A 20643-nucleotide genomic window follows, 5' to 3' on the forward strand; every position below is an offset into this window, starting at 1 on the left:
CTCTTCTCTTCTCTTCTCTTCTCTTCTCTTCTCTTCTCTTCTCTTCTCTTCTCTCTTTCTTTCTCTCTCTCTCTCTCTTTCTCTCTCTCTCTCTCTCTATATATGTGTGTGTGTGTGTATGTGTATGTATATGTATATAAAATTTCCCTCATGTAGTAGTCTCATCAGCTTCCAAGGGTTCATTGATTATCTATGCGCACAATGATTCCTAGATCTGTTTATCTCTATTCGGAGCTCAAGTTTCACATCACCAACTGCCATTGAATACTTTGAACTGAGTATCACAGATCTCAAACTTCATGTGTCTAAAGCAGAACTCATTATTTTCCTTTGCCTGCCCCCCCCCCCCCCCCCACCAACCTAACCCTCCTCCAAACTTAGCACTTACTGCTGAAGATACATCGCTCACTCATGTGTCATCCTAGATTTCTTACCCTACATATCCATTCATTTGTCAAATCCTCTATTTTCTTTTTCTGCAGCATCTCATATACATCCCCTTCTCTCCACTCACAGAGCTACTGCCCTAGTTTAAGTTCAATCACCTCCCACCTGGACTACTATAGCAATAACTTTCTACAGTAATTATGTTCCCTGCCTCAACTTTTTCACTGCTTCAGTCCATCCGCCATTTATTAGAAAATGAGTCCTATGGTCTTGCTCAGGCATGTTTTCAGGATGTGACATTCCACATTTTTCAAGTCCTGTTTTCACTACTTTAAAAAAAAAATTTACATGGGCATGAATGATAACTCCTAGAAGAAATCTAGAAATCATTACTGAAGATGATCAAGTCTTGGGAAAGGAACTGAAGACCTTAGGGGTTTGGGTGGTAGTTTCCTCACTGCTGCTTATCAAATGCAAGGACTTCAGAAGAGAAAGGCACATTTGGAAATGAATAACCTTATTTTGAAAGTGGTTTTCTGAGAATGGGATTCAGATTTTTTAATTTAAAATAAGTGAAAGACTCTTGTTTAGAGATAGAATATACCTAACAAAGACTAATAAGACTATATTTTCCTGGAATCTTGAAAATCTAATCAAAAGGATGTTAAAATAAAAAGAAGAGGAAGGGAAAAAACTGCTCATGTATATCCATAAGCCTAGATATGATAGGTGCTATCTGTAATGGAGTAAGAAAAATAACTTCTTAGGTAGAGTTACCTAAAAATCTGTAGGAGAAAAATCTATAAATCAATCCAGCAGTAAATCCATGACTCAGTATAGCTATATCTGAAGGATGGATGATAAGCCCAGTGTACTAGTGATCCTAACTAAGGAGAAAGATTTAACTCAAGACTTGGAATGTTGAAACCTGTGATTGAAATACAGGTCTCAGAGAACATACTTTATTTAGAAGGAATTGAATAGTTAAAACACTAGGTATGAATAGATTCAGGAACAAGACAGAGGGAAATTTGGAGAACTGCATGCTCTAAAGCATTTGGGTCAAAATAAGTGTAGGCAGAAACAGTATTATCATTGATAAAGACACCTGGACAGAAAGAGGAAATAGATGAATTCAGAAAACAAATCATAAGACTGTTATAGTGGCAGTGATGAAGACTTTTAATGTCTGGACAACTACTGAATTTTTCTTTCTGCTAAAAGCAAAGCAGATAATAATTTCCTCCCTTAAGTGGTAAGGGATAGGTGGCTAATTTTCATCCTTTAAAAGGTAGAGCAAGAAATTAGAGGAACTTCTGTTCTGTACCTGATTCTCACCAACCAAGGAAAACTAAATGATGAGAACATGGCCTGATGGGGGAAAGGGGCGGAGGAAGGAGAGGAGAAAGTGCCAAGTCTACCTTAGAATTTGTGATAGAGGAGAAGAAAACTGAGCAAAATTTGACATAGACACTAGCTTTGGGGAAATTAGATTTCAAATGTTTCATGGAGAGGGATACATAGCATACCATGGATTAAAATTCTCCAAGGGAAGTCAGCCTCGAAGTAATGTGAAGCTCTAAGGTTCTAAAGATAGAAAAAAGAATAATTCTCATGAGAAAAAAAAGGAAGGAAGGAGTTAAATATTATAAAGGAGCTAATGTGGGTACACATGAACTAAATAACCACTATTTGTTTTTTTAAATTTACAGAAGATAGAAGCAAACACAGTCAATAGGCTAAATACAAAAACATGGTATAGTGCTGAAATGATTGTCAAATAAAACTCAGAACTGTGACTAGTGAGGAAAGCTAAGGATAATATAAAAAGGTCAAGCCTCAAAGGGACTTAGAGGCAATTGAAACCCAAGGTAAATAGGAAGATTAAGAGTAACTAGTTTCCTTTGTGTCAAATGTGTGTGTGTTTCTCACACATTCAGGAACTTACTATGTATATTGATATATGATTTGGAAATTTAGTGGATCAAAATGAGAGGACTTCAGATTGTAGCTCTATATATATCATAAAGAAGTTTTGAGTTTTTACTCTATAACAGGCAAGGAGTAACTTAAATATCTGTAATTTTGTAACCGTTTTTATCTTTGACCCCAAACACATCTGTCAACTTTAGTCTTAAACTGTTTAAAAAATGTTCTTAGACCATTTGTGCAATCACTTTCATGTTTGGGAACCCATCACTTAAAATATCCATGTCCCTGAACCACCCCCCTCCCCACCCAAGTTGGATTTCTGTAGAACTCAGTGTTTTTGTGCATTGGCAGCATAACTTAATATAGAGCGAACAAGGTTGTGCAGTTCTTGCTGTCATCAAACAAAAGGTTTCTTTACTCCCTTAAGGTATAAAATGGGTTAAAAGAGAAGGTAGTGTTTGGAGAGATTTGATCCCCATCTTCCCAAAGGGAAATTGTTCTTTTTCTAAATCCTCTGCTTTTCCCAATAATGATTCATTCACCTTGATATTAGAATTTTGGTCCATGATGAGACTGGGTGATGTTTGGACTCCAGACCTTCTCTGAAAAGGAGATTTCTGCTTGGAGACTACATCAGGAAAACCCCTTTGCCCCTCTAACTTGGTGGGAGGCTAGGCTTGGAAAACAAAGTAGTATAATGCTGGACCTGATCTTAGGAAGACCTACATTCAAATTCAACCTCCAGAACTTATTGGTTATTATTGGTTGTGTGAACATGGGTGAATGACTTTATCACTTTGAGCCTCAGTTTTTCCTTCATCTGTAAAATAGAGATTAAAAGTACCTATGTCACAGCGTTTTGAGACTCAAATGAGATAGTCTATATGAAGCATTTTGCTGTACTGTTATTATTTTTAATGAGTTGGAGTCACCAAGCCCAGGAAGGTACATTTCAAGGTGCTAAAAAGATTGAACTATTGTTAGCGATATTTAATAGATTGTGGCGAATGGGAGACACATCACAGGACTGGAAAAGAACATTTGACAGTTTTCAGAAGGCTGGAAGAAAATAGAGACTCAAAACTGTAGACCAATGGACTTAGTTTTATTTCCTAGCAAAATTCTAGAATGTATGTCCTAGAGGTGGTAGAAGTTAGGTTTTTGAACCTAAGTTTATTACTCCCCCCTAATAGCTAGATTTCAAAGTTAATAGGGCTTATCAAAAATTCTTTTTAATAGGGTCGTTTAAGTGTGCTTAGATACCCTCAAGTAAGTTAGGGAACCATAATGGGCATTAAAGTTTATTAAATGTACTTTTTCATTCATAGGTTAAGAATCTAACACTGCAGCTGGAGCAAGAATCAAATAAGCGGTTACTGATACAGAATGAATTGAAAACTCAGGCTTTTGAGAAGGATAATTTGAAAGGATTAGAAAAGCAAATGAAACAAGAGATCAATACATTATTAGAAGCAAAGAGATTATTGGAATTTGAACTAGCTCAACTCACAAGGTAAGTCTTGATAAAATGAACATTTTAAGTGAATTTTCCTTTTCTCGTATGCTTGAGATCTTTTGTTGGTGTATATTGTATGCAAGATACTTTGATGCATGTATAGATCATCACCACAGAAACCATGTGTTAAAAGTCCATGTATTGTACTGAATCATTTGTTTCTATCATTAGTCCAAATTTAGTCCAAATACCTGTTTAAAGCTTCATAACAGTAAGAAAAATAGCCAGTTCCATCATTGGTTAGGTTATTGTTACCTTAAAAACTTGTTGATTCATAGGACAATATGCTGCCTATTTTTCTCCTGGAAATAATTTTTGTTTATAAAAAATTCATAATAAGTAAAATTTTATATCAGACCTTTCACATTTAACAGGTAGAATCAAGCAAATTAACACATGAGGACTTTTAAAATGCATTTGTTCTGTGATCCCCTTGAGTTCTTCCTGAAGTTCTGCTACTTGTGTTGTTTTGGGATTTTTTTTTTCTTTTTTTTGCAGTATAGTTTTCAGTGTGCCTACAGTGGTAGTTCTGCAGATTTTTATTTGCATAACTGTGTGTAAGTCGTTCCATATTTTCTTATATACTTCCATTTTTTTCTTTATGTGTCACCAGTAGTATTATATTTCCGTGCCATAGTCATAGTTTGCTCAGCTGTTCTCCAATTATTGGACTATAGTGAACTGTTTTCCTTTTTGGGGGGGGCGGGGGATATTTCAAATAGAGTACCTGTGAAAACTTTAACCTTTTTCCTCTCTTTGTGATGTTTTTGAGATGAAGTCCTAGCATTGCAACTGCTGGGTCGAAAGATATGATTATTTTAACGATTCTTTAACTGCTTTTGCTGGGCAGCTATGTGGCACAGTGGTTAGAGCACCAAGCCTAGAGTTAGGAAGTCCTGAATTCAAATGTGGCTTCCCATACTTACTAGCAGTGTGACCCTAGGCGAGTAACTTAACCCTGTTCATCTCAGTTTCCTCATCTGTAAAATGAGATGAAGGAAATGGCAAACCACTCCAGTATCTTTTCCAAGAAAATTCCACATGGGGTCACATACAGTTAGACACAACTGAAATGACTGAACAACAAATTGCTCTTGCTATGTTATAAATATTTCAGCCAGTCCCCAGCACTCCCCTCAACTCCCCAAGGAGTGTATTAGAATGTCCACTTTCCCACTACCACCAGCATTAAATTTAATTTTTACTGGGGTTTTTTTAAGTGGATGTAAAGTAGTATCTTAAAGTTATCTTGATATGCATTTTTCTGATTATTAGGAAATTTTGATTATCTTATTACGGAATTACTAATAGTTAAAAGTAATTTGTATTTTGGAGGACTGTTGGTGCCACAGGATCACTGATTTCTTCCATGATATTCTCTATGACCTTTTTCTTTTTGCAAGCTCTAGGATTGAGCTTACTGTTGACTCCTGTATTCTAAGACTCCTTCTGTTCTTTAATGGCTACCATGATTCCTTTCTGAAAGCTGAGTCCCTTCAGCATCTAGATTAGCTCTCAGGAGGGGAGCCATGACTGTGCTCCCTGAAAACAGCAAATAAATAAGTAAGCAGTTCAGAGAAATATAAGAGAATTATGATGATAAATCATCAGAAAAAATAGTAATTTACAAAGGTCTCATCAATTCATTTGCTCCTTTATATTTATAGGGGACAACTTTCTAAGTTAACAACCCTTCCCCCACCTTTCCCAGGTTACTTCTACCAGGTCTTATCTCTTGGAGACAGTTGGTTTAATTCTTTTTTATGTAGATCATAGGTTTAGGTCTTGAAGAGACCTTGGACATCATCTTGTCAAACTACCTCACTTTACAGTTGAAGAAACTAAGATCCTAGAGAGGTAAAGAGACTTATCCAGAGTCACAAAAGTAATAAATGGTAGAGAGATTTGAACTCAATTGGCACTTTAATGTACAGATAGTAAATTTTAGATCCTATGCCAAACTCAAATTCTTTTCTTTTCCAAATTCCTAGCCTTTATTTAGTTTGCTTCCCACCAAATTCCCTAATTTCCAGTTCAGTGATAGGATAGGATAAAAGACAAGCCCTAGGGCCAATAAATTAAATAATCTGTATCTCCTTTTGCATTTCTGTTTTTAGAAAACAGCTTCATCCGTCCTTTTCAGATTGCTGAATCATACATAAATTATGCCCCTTCTTGCCTTACTAAGATTGTGTGTTTCATAATTAAAATGAATACTTTGCACACTGAGTAAAAATCCACCCTCCCCCTTCTCTTTCTAGTCCTTAGCCCCAACCAACCATTCCAGGGTATCAATACTCTTAAGGTATCAAAAGAACTGACTTTGCTGAATTGAGAGTTTTGTAGTAGGAGTGAGGAAGATCTAGCTTGCGGGTCATGCAGCCTATAGGAAACCACTAAAATGTGATGCCACTGGTTGTTTCTCTAGATTACCTCTTGATTTCAAAAGCTGTTATAATAATTTTTTTCATTTATTAGAATATTCTAAGGAGTGACTGAACAGAGAATCTGTTTCATGAAATATACACATATACATTCTTTTTCTCTTTGCATGTCACTCTGTTTTGGTGTCACTATTTTTGTGTCTTTCATTTTGGGCCTGTTTTTCTTATTACGCTATCTCTTTCTTTCTTTGTCATTGTCCTCTTTGTTTCTCCATCCTTCTCCCCTGCTCTTTCTCTTTTCTTTAACTGACTATAATATATAACTTCAGCTTTTTAAAATTAGATTTATGTTCTCTTTTGGGTTTCTCTTTCAATCCCCCAAACTACCCAGTTAAGTTGTTTTTACAATTAAGATCAATCCCCCTTTGTTGTTTTGGTTTGAATGTTTTTTGTTTGTTTGTTTGTTTTGTTTTGTTTAGCTTTGCTTTGTGAATAGTTGGTTCTCACTAAGAAAAAGGTCCCTTGCCTCCCAGCATTATGCAGTATTTTTTTCAACAGTGAAATGGAACCAGTACTATAACTAACTGAATTATTGAGTTATATATTAGTAGCACGGGAATATATTTAAAATAGAGCTGTTTCAGCAATACAGTTTTTACTTTAAATAGGTTCTACAGCTATTTTTCTTACCCTATTATAAGCAGATATATTTACTGACTCTTCTCTTTTTCTGAAGACAATATTGTGGAAACGAAGGACAGATGCGGGAACTACAGGATCAGCTTGAAGCTGAACAATATTTTTCAGTAAGTTATAGAAGTATTTGTTCATTTTTATAGAGGAATTGTAAAAAAAAGTCTTAAAATGGTGTGGTTAGATACTTCTAACAAGTGAAAGGCTCTGCCTATCAAGTGTCAGAGGCACAGGGCTTCTCTCTCAATTTCCAATCTATGTAGTTGTTTTGAATGGAAGGAATTGATGATCTGATTGATAATTAAAGGAAATACTTCTGTCTTTGGTATCTTTCTGCTGTCTGTCCTTTGCACACGTCCTATCCAGCACAGCTTTTTGTATCGCTTTGTGTTATGGCAGTTGTTCTTGTTTTAAGATCTGGTTTTACCCATAAACAAAGTTGAATGTACCAGAGGTACCTTCTAGTTTGGTAAAGAGACTCTTGTTATCTTGATACCTTATTCTGTCAATCATTTGATTTAATATGCTTTGTTGATTTACTTTTCTACTTTTTGTTCTCAATATAAAACTGAAAAATATATTGTTGCCATAGTAAAAAGAAAAAATAGTTCAGTATTGCTTATGAAAGATTCAGCTGCATCTTTTATTTCCCTGCTTCTCATAAATTCCCAGTACTGTACTGATTCTGTAAACTTGTCCATAATATTAAATTCTGTCTTGTATGCTGAATACATCACTTGTTAGTTAAAAAGATGAAAAGCACATTCAAAAAACTGCTAGGTTCTTGGTCGTGTTATGTATTATGATTGCACAGCATTGAACCTATAACATAGCCCTATTTTACTGTGTTGCTAAAGGGAAAAGGATCAAATAAAATGTCATTGACTACTGAAAGCAGTCTTGCTGTTCTGGAATAAATTTAGAATTTTAAAGAATCTGTGCTTTCTTGATGGGTATAAGTTGCCACTTTAGCTTCTGTCCCCCACATCCTGCATATTGCAAAAATAGAAGTCTATTCTCATAACAAACCAGAAAGCCCATTTGATAAGAATAAGCTGGCATTTAAAAACCCTGGATACAGGTTAAAAAGAAATGTTTTCGTGTATTTTGCATTTAATATGAATGATAAAATAATTTCTCAAGTTACTCTCTATAGAATCTAATAGCACATACTAAATTCTTTATATTTTATCTGTTCAGACTTCTTAGTTATGTTAAGAGAGAGAACTTTTTTTTTCCTTCAAATGTGATGTGTCCAAGTTATGCAGGAAGGCCAAGATTTGCCTGATTTGGTAGTTTATGGGATAAAAAACATTCAAAATGCTGTGTTTTAAACTCTTTTAAGATAAGAATAAAATACATGAACATGGTGAGCCCCTGGGAGCGGAGGTCACCAAGTTTCCTAAAGAGGAGGTTGGGGGGAAACCAGCCTAAGTCAGAAAATGGAGCTGGTCAGAGGTACTGTACTGCTGCAGGACCAGGCCCATGAGTAGCCTCCAGTATTTCCAGCCTTGGCAAGATAGAAAGACCTTGTCTTTTTTTTTTTTAATTTAATTTAAAAAAAGGGGGGGGAGAAGAAAATAAGAATAAGTGATCAGCATGTATGGTAAGGAACTTAGTGAACTCTTACTTATAATGCTTAGAACCAGAGTATTATTTTTCATCTCCAGGTAGGTTTCCTTTCTGAACCTCAATATTTCAGAGTTAAAAGAAAGATGAGAGAATGTAACTCCTAATGATAGAATGAAACACTATAGGACATGCAAACACTTAAACTAGATCAAGTCATCATCATTCTTATTTTACTTGCATTGCCATAGGCATCCATGCAGCGTGTCTTTGGAGAAGTGAATTTTCTTTTCCTTATCTTTTAAAAAATGTTTTATTGATGCTCTTTTTTCATAAGTCACTATCACTTCCCAATGCCACACTAACTTACTTCCTCCCCAATGTCCATTAGAAGTGTCACTGGGAGTAAAGGGAGTAAAGAAATACTGCTAAGCAAAGTGTATTGGCCATGTCTGAAAATGTATGCCTCGTTGAACATTCATGTATCACAGCTTCTCTAATAAGAGACAGGCAATATGCTTTAATTGCAGTCCCCTGAAGTCATTGATCAGCATTCTTAAATATGTCACTGTTGTGTCCACTTACATTATTGTGGTCATCATGTAAACTACTCTTCTTATTCTGCTTAAGAAGTAAGTCTTTCTTAAAGGAGTTATTACTTTGACAGCATGAGTATTTCTTGCAAGTATCACTGCAGTAAATGATGCATTAACTTTTGCCTTACCCACCTTTTATTTTAGTAAAGAAGTGTAATTATAAAGGCTAAAGGACTATATATCAAAGTTGGGAAGTGTTAGAACCTTCAGAGTAAAGGAGTTCTTTTAAATTAAATTTTGTAGTATGTATATGCTGTTAAGAAATTAAATATGTGATAGATTTGAATAAGAAAATGGAAAATGTTTTGCAAACAATATTAACTTTATGAATTGATATGTTTAAAAGTTGTAGTTATTAAGTTCAAATGATTAGCTTACTTGATTATCTTACACAATTCAATTGAATTCTTTTTTAACTGGCTATATAAAAACTGCTTATTTCTCCTTGGTACTTGTTTTGCAGACACTTTATAAAACTCAGGTAAAGGAACTTAAAGAGGACATTGAAGAAAAAAATCGAGAAAATCTAAAGAAAATACAGGAACTGCAAAATGAAAAGTATGTTCATTTTACTTTGGCTCAGAAATCACAGTAAAGTGATTTTAACTTTTAGTTTGAAATTATTCCCTAAAACTAATGAAGTTAGCTCAGTCTATCCAATCCTGTGCAATATTTTTTATTTGTGATGTAGTTAGGAATAGTTTGCACAGGTTTGAACTGAAGGTTTTTACCTTCTGTGATGAAAATGTTTGACAAACTAATTAATAATATGAAAAGATTACAAAGAGAAATGTTAAACATCTTAAGAAAATAAATTTTTCTTGAATGCTTGAATACTCTAAAATAGCTGTTATATGAACAGTTGAAGTACTAAAGTTTATCCTTATTTAGTCATTAAAATAAGTCTCCTAGAAACTTTTACTAGACTACATTTTATTAATTTTGCTTCAACATTGAATTCAACAAACATTTATTAAGTGCAGGGCACTGTGCTAGGCCCCAGGGACTGTCCCTCACTTCACCCTGTACACAGATATATGTAATCTAAAGTAGTTTGAGGAGGGGGAAGGGGTGAGTGGGGACAGAACCGGAAAGGCTTTGAAAGAAGGTGGTGCTGAAGCTGAGTCTTACAGTAAGCCCTCCCTCACTTAAATTCAATTCACTTGCATGTCATGGCATCACCTCCCTGATGTCATAGTCCTCTTCAAGAACTAAGGACATATAACAACAATGGTAAGATAAAGATTCTAAGAGACCAGAGAGGAGACTTGATTGTATTCTAGGCCTAGGGGACAGTGTGATGAATGCATGTTGAGTCTGGGGAAAATCTGATAAGCCCATTTGACTAGAATGTAGCATGTGTGAAGATAGTGTTGTATTTAAAGCTGGGAAGGTAGGTTAGAGGCAAATTGTTAAGGGCCTTAAATTCCAGGTGAGGAGTTTTCATTGTATCCTTGAGGCAATAGGGAGCTACTGAATTTATACGTGTTACTTAAAATCAGAAGTTTAGAGTTGAATGACCTTGAGAAATATGTACTTATTTTACAGAGGAAGAAATGTTAGCCTGGAGGAGCTAAAATGATTTGCTTAAGGTTATTGAACTGGTTATTAAGAGGTATGATGTGGTAGAAAACATTGGAATGGTAGTTGAGCAGACCTGACACAATTTTAGACTGTTAATAGAAGAAATCAGAGGTAACAGTCCTATTGTAAGAGAGATTGATAGAGTGTAGTTTAGTGTGATGGTAGATTTAGATGAGAGTAGAGTCTGGAAACTATGTATTATAAACTATAAGCTCACAAATAATAGACATAGGGAAGGAGAGATATTTGATAGCAATCTTCACACAAATGGCTGTCAAGTAAAAAGAGATTTATTTGGTACTTCTCCAAAGGATAGAGATAAGACCAAATTGTGAAAACTATTAGGAGGCAGAATTCTGCTGAACATAATGAAGAACTTAAAAAAATAATTAAAATTGTCTTTAAGACCCCAAATGAGTTACTTTGTGAAGTAGTGAGTTTTCCAATCATTTGAAATGTTCAGGCAATGGCTGGATAACCACTTGTCCAGAAAGTTGAGAAGGAATTATTTGATTTAGCAAGAAATTGAGTTGTATGACTTAGGAGGACTTTTGCATTTTTAGGATTCTGTGACTCATTCATTTTAAAGAAATAAACCTATCTCAGTTGTAGCAAATCGAGATACAAGGTGAATCATAGAGCTGGAGTTGGAAGGGACTTCAAAGGCCATCCAGTCCAGTCACTTAATTTTATAAATGAGGAATCTGAGGCCCAGGAGAAAAAAGTGACTTTCCTAAGGTCATGCTAGTTTTAAGCGACATAGATAGGATGTGACAGGTCTTTAACACCCTAAAGGCATAGTTTTTTTCTACTGTACCACGTATGCCTCCATGACAAGCTTATTAAAAATGTTAGACTGTCTCAAAGAGCAGTGTGACATAGTAGATAGAGAGCTGGCCTTAAAGTCAGAAAGATGTGGTTCAAGTCTCACCTCTGCTGATAAAGTAGGTTGTATGATCCTGAATAGATCACTTGATTTCCTGGTGCCCCAGGCAAGTCTCTAAGCCTAACTTTGCAGAACAGTCATTTAACTGCTTTGGCAAAGGGAGTTTCCTCACCGATGAAACAAGGTTACATACTGTAAATGTCTGCTACACTCATTAGTTGCCAGTTCACTATTGACAACCACAAATTTTGAACTAGCAGTAGTGCTCAACAGTTTAGCATTGTAGCCAGCATTTTTATGACACAGTTCTTCATATATTAAATACTGAGTCTCAAGCAAAAATTCACATCCTCTGGTGTCTAAACTGTGATTTAGGGGAATTTGTATTTAGACCCTCACACCCATCCCTAAAATTTAGTTTCTTAATTTGTTTTATTACAAGTAAATGAAATAACTTTTGGCACAGAGCTTTATTAAGAGAAAAAAGTTAATTTTTTTTTAAAATACAAAATGCTTAATGTTACTTTACTGCTTCCACTTAGGTGAAAGAATAGTAGATACTTCGTTAAACATTTGACTTCATTTTCTATTTTTTTCAAAGAGCCAGACAGATACATGAAGGCCAACTCCATTATCCTTATTGGAATTTTGTAACAGATTAAGCATTATGCCTTGCATGATTAAGAAATTGTAGGTCCTGTGATCTTTCTAGTGGCAATTTAAAGACACACACAAATAATCCAATTAGAGGAATATCCTCGATTTATTCACTTTCCCTGAAAATATCCATTCTTAAAGAAATCTTTTACTTTCTATTGTAGAGAAACGTTTGCTGCACAGTTAGACCTGGCAGAAACAAAAGCTGAATCAGAGCAGTTGGCTCGACGTCTCCTGGAAGAACAATATTTTGAATTGACCCAAGAGTGTAAGAAAGCAGCTTCACGAAATAAACAAGAAATTACAGATAAAGATCACACTGTCAGTCGGGTAAGCTGACGTTACTAAAATGAATTTAAATCTCACTAAGTGTTATATCCTAAAGTACTGGCATGTTCTTGAGCCTGTGATCATGCTACCCCAATCAAAGAGCAGTAACTTCAAAACAGTTGATACTCTAAAATGTATTTTGCTTTGAAGTATATTATATTATATTCTCTTTGGGGCATCATGTTTTCCTAATTTTATTTAAGCAGATATTAAAATTCCCTTTTATTTTCCATGCATGTATCTACTAATATAAAATGTGGTACTGATTCATGTGCCAGGAAGAAAGAAGTCATGCTTGAGACTGAACATTTATTCCAAATAATCCAGAGGTCTACATATACATAATAAGTTGTGTCTCTGTGTGTGTATGTGTATGTGTGTATATTTATGCACAATCACTTGTATTTATATTTTATGTTATATTATAATCATATGCGGTCTGGTCCTAATATTAGAATCATTAAATTTTAAACCTGAAGAAACAGAAATAGTTTGATATAGCTAGTTGTGTAACTTTAGGGAAGTCTTTTCATACCTGTGGGCCTCAGTTTTCTCATTAATGTAATGATTGAATTGGACTAGATGATACTGGAAGTCCTTCCTGACTTTGAAGCCTTTGTACTGTGAATTAGTCCAACCTCACTATTTGACAAATGAAGGGATTTGGGCCCAAAAAGATTGTTGGTTCCCTAGAGTAACACAGCTCTTTAGTGTAGCTGTAGAGCTAAATCTCCAAGCATCCCCACTCTTAAGTGTCAGGACTTTTCAACCACACTTCCTGCTGCCCTTCATTCTTCTGAGCAGTTAGCATGAAGCTGACCAGTAGGGTAGAGCAAAGATGAATTTGTTTGGGCCCTTTTTTAAATTGGAAAATACCTGTGCAATAACTACTAAAAAACTAAGACTGATTTTTATAACTCTTCATATGCGAACATATCCATAAACATATTTATATTAATCTAGTGAAGAAAAGGTATGAATAGAACCTGAATTGATTAAAGTAACAAAACAATATATTTTAAGTAGAAATTCAGATATTCCCTGTGATTAGTCCATACTAATCTGTATTTATATGGCAAGTGAAAAATTCATTTTGAAGATCATTGCTTTGACTGGAAGTCAGCTTTAGGTTATGATTTTTTGTTTCATTTAGCTGGAAGAAATAAACAGTACATTAACCAAAGATATTGAAGTATTAAGAAAGGAAAATGAAGAGTTTACTGAAAAAATGAAGGAACAAGAAGGTATGTGGATTTTAATAATTAATAAAGAAGTTTTACTAAGTATATAATAGACTATTAAGATAAATGAAAAAATTTAAAAATTTTACTAAGTATATAATAGAATATAAGTTTATTATATGAAAAATACTTATCTTTGCCCCCCAAAATATTTTAACTCATTGAACAGATTATAAATTGAAGAAAGAAGAGGAGATCACTAATCTTAAAGCTTCTTTTGAAAAGAATATTAATACTGAAAGAACCCTAAAAATACAGGTATGTCCTTTCACTATTGTTCTAATTATTTTACAGTTGTCAACTTATGTTTAAGTATTGCTAGTTTATTTAGTTTAATGCTATACAAAATAAATCATGACCTGTCTTTGAGGGCCTTGCATGTAACAATAATATTTAATAATATTATTAAAAATAAAGAGTAGTATTTATTTTTTTCAATGGGATGAATAGGCATGTAGTAGTCAATCTACTGATGTTTAAAATAGAGCTTTTCAGGGATATACTGAGAAAGGAAAAATAGCTTAGTATATATGAAACAGAACTCTATTCCATTTTATATACAAAACTGGGGACTGAAAGTAGGAAAGAATGGATGGGGGCCTGGCTGGAAAGAAGAATAACTTGACTAAAGTTAGTGAAGTGAATTATGGGCACAAGAGTGAAAGTGAGAGGGGCTAGAATGCCTTGAAGCTGAGTCATGTAAGGCTGGAATTTCCTCATTCTATTTGGAGGATTGCATTATACTCTGACCTAAAATATAAGGTGTTCCATGGAAAAAAGTTGTTATATATGGGTGTTTTTTAATATGAATACACATTTCTAATTCTCACTCTGGCAAAGAGTTTGAAATTTATAATAGGGCAATTTTAATTGACTGCCCCCTACTGAAGAATTTTTGTAATCTGTCTTACAAATTACAAGAATGGAGTGAAACAACATGTTACCGTGCTATGTGTTGATCTTGTGATAGATTGTAAATTCCTTGAGGACTACTTCATTTTTGCCTTTGTTTCAACATTGCCCAGCACGTAGTAGGCACTTAATAAATTCTTGTTGACTTACTGATACACCTGTTTACATTAGTATCTTTCACTTTATGATATTGAATAAGTTTTTCCCTTAAAAAATATTCAAATTGCTTGTGGAGAACTATTATGTCCTTTTTCATGCATATTTTATAGGCTGTTAACAAGTTGGCAGAAATAATGAATCGCAAAGATTTTAAAATTGATAGAAAGAAGGCTAATACACAAGATTTGAGAAAGAAGGAAAAGGAAAACAGAAAGTTACAATTGGAACTCAACCAGGAAAGAGAGAAATTCAATCAGATGGTAGTGAAACACCAGAAGGAACTCAATGAAATGCAAGCGGTAAAGTTGTGTTTGTGTTGGATTATTTTTTTTTATTTTTATTTATTTTTAAAACTTTACTTTACCTATACCAAGGGTGGGGAACCTGCAGCCTCGAGGCCATGTGTGGCCCTTTGACTGAATTCAAACTTCACAGAACAAATCCCCTTAATAAAAGAATTTGTTCTGTTAAACTTGGACTCAGTCAAAAGACCACACCAAGTACAGGTCTTGTACCTATTTGTATACTTACTATGTCTTACTAATGTGTAAATTAACCCACTGTATAGACTGACCAGAATTTTTCTGTCTACACATTTATACTTATACTTCTTATAAAGATTGATTGTCATACTGTTGATATCAGGAGTAGGAACCTCTCCTGCTTCTCAGTTGTTCTTTTAAGCAGCAGAAGATTCCAACAAGTATTGTTTGACTGATAAAAGAGACTGAAGGAATACTACCCTAAGATATCTAGAAAGAAACTGAACAATGCAGAATTCTGTTGCTAGTATATCTGGAATATATCTTGATCTCTGTTGGAGAAAGGGTTTTTTTTTGTTTTTTAAGTTCTAAAAAATAATTTAGTTTGGGGCAGCTAGGTGGCACAGTGGATAGAGCACTGGGCCTAGAACTGGGAAGACTCATCTTCCTGAGGCCAATCCAGCCTCAGACACTTACTAGCTGTGTGACCCTAGGTAAGTCACTTAACCCTTTTTGCCTCAGTTTCCTCATCTGTAAAATGAGCTGGAGAAGGAAATGGCAAACTACTCTCATATCTTTGCCAAGACAACCCTAAATAGGGTCATGAAGAGTTGGACACAACTGAAATGATTAAATAACAGCAGATAACATATGAGAGTTTACTTAATCTCACTAGATTACCATTTTCTAAAATAAAGAGCAATTTCTATATATGTGATAACTATGAATTCATTTATTAGGGTACGTAATTATTGGTATTAAATTTTCTTTTTTCTTTGAAGGTTTTTTGTTCAATTTAAGCTATTTGGTTTGGGGCAGAAAAAAAAATGCTTTCTTCAGCTTTGAACGTTTTCCATACTGTATACTTTATTTTAAAGCATATTACAAGCTTTAAAGGAAAAAATAATAAGTTTTTTATTATTTGAAAAAAAAAAATGTGTCACCAGGGGAGTCTTCCTCTTTATCAGGCGAATAATAAAATCTGGGACTTGGGACTAAGTAATCTGGAAGACCCCAGGCTCTGAAAATATTCTTCTTATCATTGCTTGTAGAGTGCTTTATAGTTTACAAAATACTTTTACATTCATCATTTTATTTGATACTCACAGTAAACTATTGTGAGCATAGTTATTGTTACCCTTGTTTTTCAGATAAGGAAATTCTGGTTCTGAGAGGTTGTAACTTATCAAGGTCACATGACTTCTTGCATATAGTAGTACATACTTGTAGTTTTTATCTGTAATCTTAATTTTTAATTACCTCTTTGGTTTATAGAGAGTTTATATAATTGAGTATAATCGAGTCTTGTTATTAAAAATTCTTTGGTTCTAATTATTCTTTGTATTTTTAAAAAATTATTAAATGAACACAGCAATTGGTTGAAGAGTGCACACACAGGAATGAACTTCAGATGCAACTGGCTAGCAAAGAGAGTGACATAGAGCAGTTGCGTGCAAAACTTTTGGACCTTTCCGATTCTACCAGTGTTACTAGTTTTCCTAGTGCTGATGAAACGGATGGAAACCTTCCAGGTAAGGCAGTTCTGTTTTATTTACCTTCTTAAGTGGCTTTGACTTTGTGGGAATTTCATTGCTACTTTTTTTATTCTATTTTGTCCATGGAATTAAAGAACATGTTCATTTTTGTTTGCAGAAGCCCCTTGATAGTTTCATGGTCATGTTATTTTAGATTGACTTAAACATATATAGAATAAATAATGTGTTAGACTGCTAAAAATAGTTCTAGGATGGTCCTGTTACTATTTGACTCAGTTATTAAGAGATTTGGAGCAGTTGTGGTGAGCAGTCTTAATCTTATGAAGAAATTCAAAATCAGTTCTGTATCCCAGTGCACTTATAGAGAGTTATAACTACTTTCAAGAAAAACAGCTTTTCAAAATTAGCTTGTTCCTGTTCTAGGACTAAAGATTATGAAGATTATGAAGATTACTGATTAGTAGGGAACTCATCCTTTGAGATATGTGAACTTTTAAGTCCATCTTTGTAGTAAATTTAACAGAGTGTAATGTGAGTAGTTTATTAGTATTGAAATATAATTTCATATTTTAAATATATGTTGATTTACTGGGGCCATACTTGCCTTTCAGCATAGTAGAATGTGCCAGGGCTTGTGCACCACTGGCATAGCCTTCAAAAGTCCTGGGTCACATCCTCACTAAAATGAGGCATTCCATATATAAGCATAGCCTATACCTGAAGATAGCTATCCTATTTCCTCTTAAGTTTTCTCTTCTTCTGGCTAACTATCCCCAAGTCCTTCTGTTGATCTTCATGGCATAAGTCATAACATAATCTCAAGACCCTCCCCCTTATTGGTTACCTTCTTATGGGTACTCATTAGCTTATTTGTGTCATTCCTGAAATATGGTACCCAGAACTGAAATTAATATTATAAATATGGTCTGACCATGGCAAAGTACAATAAATGAAGTTAGTCCAACTTGACCAGAATTGGTGAAGCCATGCTGTCTCTTTGTGACCATTGTTTCCTCTTCTGGATATTCATTGACTATCCTTTTAATGATATATTCTAGATCTTGCTTAGAATGAAAATCAAGCCAACCAGGATATAGTTAAAAGACTCCTTTCTCTTTCTTTTTTTGAAAATTAGAACAATCTTTGTTCTACTTGAGTCCCATGATTTTCCCGGTTTCCATGGTCTTTTGACAAATTGATGTCCAAAGTTATTCAAAGACTGCTGGCAGTGGCTTTACAATCACATACATCAGTTCCTTCAGTATCCTAAGATCTAATTCATCTGGGGAGGTTACTTGAACTCAATAGCAATAAGATGAATGAAAGGCCCAAAAGACAGAGTTTCTGGGTAATTAATAATGAGTTTATTAATTAGGCTAGCAAATAATAAATTGTTGGTCAGTGATCCGAAGACAAAACTATGGAGATCCCTGAATGTTTAAATATCTTTGGAAAAGGAGGTGTCCCTGACAGGTGAAAATCAACCTTGGTTGGCAAACAGTTAATGAGGGGGTGGGCATATTAATGAAGATGTAGGCTAAACGTCTTCAGCTCCTCCTGCTGAGAATGTGGCTTGATCATGAGACTCAGCTTCCTCCAGGAATCTGGACAAAGGAATCTATCTCTATCCAGACCACTCTGATTGGTTTTCGGTTTTCTCCTTCATAAGCTGGGTCCTCCTAAACTCCAGTGGAGGGGTACAATGATGTGGGCTTATTTCCTAAGAGCAAGAATTCACCTAGATTAGATTCCGTTTACAGTCTAAACAGAAGTAAGGTTTTCTAGTTGGGTGGGGTCCCACCCTAGATCTCAGAGAATGTACCCAGAGGATTTGGGCAGTCTCATCTGATGGCAGTGTCCTTCAGAAACTGGTTTATAGGGGCTGGTCCCTGAATGAGGAAATAAAGGGAAAAAACCTTAATCCTAATTTAATAATTGGTTATCAGTATGATAGAAAAATAATAATTTCTCTCAGCAGCTAGGTGTTGTCACACTCCCTCCTTATATATCTTGAGTATCTGTAATTTTTGTCTTTTCTGGTCCAAAGACTTTCTGCAAGAGGTGGTTTTTAGGTTTGACTTTAAAGAATGAATAGGAGGGAAAACAGGTATATTACTGCACTGTTGGTGGAACTGTGAAGTGGTCCAGCCATTCTGGAAAACAGTTTGGAACAAGACCCTACAAGCTATTAAACTGTTCATTCTCTTTGACCTAGCAATGCCACTGCTAGGTCTATACCCTTAAGACATCAAAGGAAAAGGAACTGTATCCCCGAACATGTTTATAGAAACCTTTTTTTTGTAGTGGCAGAGAATTGGAAACCAAAGGGATGCACTTCAATATGGGAATGGTTTAACAAGTTATGGTATATGAATGTGATGGAGTACTTTTTGTGCCATAAGAAATGAAAGGGATGGTTTCAAAGAAACCTGGGAAGACTTGTATGGACTGATCTACAGTGAAGCGAGAAAAACCAGGAGAACATTTTATACAATAACAATACTTTTGTAAAAAAACAAACAAAAAAAAATTCCAGTAAATTTGAAAGACTTAGGAACTCTGATCAACACAGTGACCAGTCACAATTCCAGAGGGCTCATGATGAAGCATTACCTAACCCCAGATAGAGAACTGATGGACTCAGTGCTGATTGATACTTTTTTTTGTTTGTTTTTTGAGGTGGCCTATGTAGGAATTTGTTTCACCTAATGATACATGATTTATAATGGGTTTTATTTTTCTTGATGAGGAGGGGAGAGGGGAGAGAGCAGCAGGACTAGAAAAGGAAGTGGAAGGAAGAAAATGTGAAAAATGTGGAAAAAAAAAAGAAAAATACAATTGAGGAAGGGGAATTAAACAAAAGGATATCAAAAAGAGGGCATGTCCCAAGTACAGGGAAGAGCACATGAACAAAGAAATAGAAGAGAGCTTATATGTCCTGTAGACAGTGAATATTCTACTTTGACTGGAGCCATGAATACTGCACAAAGGGGTGTGAGCTTTACTTCTTGTGAAGGGTGTTGAGGAGAGGAATTAACATTTAGACATTACCAGATAAGATTATATTACAGGAAGATGTCTGACAGGGATGTGAGGAATGAAGAGTAGAGGCATAAAGTTCTGTTTGGCTGTTATAATGTTCAGATTTATGGTAATGAGGACTTCTAATAGTTTTGGCAGGGGTAATAGGTACAAAGCTGGGTGAAAGAGACTGAGGTAGGAGTGACAGGATGTGATTAACTTATTTAGAAATGAGAAAGGAACCTGTCTCACTTTTTGCTATATATAGAAGGTCAAATTTTGTAGAGAATCAATCCCTGTTTGTGACTATTGGATGATTTAATGTAAAAGGGTCGATCTAAAGTAAGAGAGAAGGGAGGGGCTGCCATACTCCTACTTACTTCAGGAAAGCCATTGGTAAGAGATTATTAACTAGTTTTTATCAGTGGCTGTCATCATTCTTTTGAATTTTGGACCTTAAGGGATTTTAAGAATTCCTTAAGAAGAACATTAGTCAACAAAACTCTTTGAAATTCTTTTCTGAGCAGCAATCATTGGTCTTTTAGATAGCTTGTGAATAATGAGTGTAAATTGGATTTTACTGTGCACTGTATTAATCCAAATGTGTGCTAAATCTAAATGAATATAACTTCTAATTATTTTTCTCTAGTTATGGCTCACTTGAATGCAAAAGCTAAAGAGTAAATTGATATAATAAAGTGTAATGTGAGTATAGAATGAGCCAAGTGCAAAAACATTGCAAAGTCAAGAAAAAATGAATTTGTAACATTTTAAAATAATACCTAAAAAAGTGAACCT

The 20643-nt window shown here is 34.8% G+C and overlaps 1 protein-coding gene across 2 annotated transcripts in view; it reads left to right on the forward strand.

The window, feature by feature from the left end:
* LOC114031801 (rho-associated protein kinase 1) overlaps positions 1-20643 on the forward strand; it is a 143923-nt gene that overhangs the window by 110917 nt on the left and 12363 nt on the right. For both annotated transcript variants that reach the window (XM_027846938.1, XM_027846939.1), the window contains exons 20-27: positions 3648-3832; positions 6956-7025; positions 9541-9635; positions 12369-12534; positions 13688-13778; positions 13945-14033; positions 14957-15145; positions 16701-16860. In XM_027846938.1, the coding sequence (XP_027702739.1) occupies positions 3648-3832; positions 6956-7025; positions 9541-9635; positions 12369-12534; positions 13688-13778; positions 13945-14033; positions 14957-15145; positions 16701-16860 (1045 nt within the window). The remainder of the gene's footprint in view (positions 1-3647; positions 3833-6955; positions 7026-9540; positions 9636-12368; positions 12535-13687; positions 13779-13944; positions 14034-14956; positions 15146-16700; positions 16861-20643) is intronic.

The sequence above is a fragment of the Vombatus ursinus genome, unplaced genomic scaffold, assembly GCF_900497805.2.
Source record: "Vombatus ursinus unplaced genomic scaffold, bare-nosed wombat genome assembly UNPS02015255.1, whole genome shotgun sequence".
In the NCBI taxonomy this organism is placed as follows: Eukaryota; Metazoa; Chordata; class Mammalia; order Diprotodontia; family Vombatidae; genus Vombatus; species Vombatus ursinus.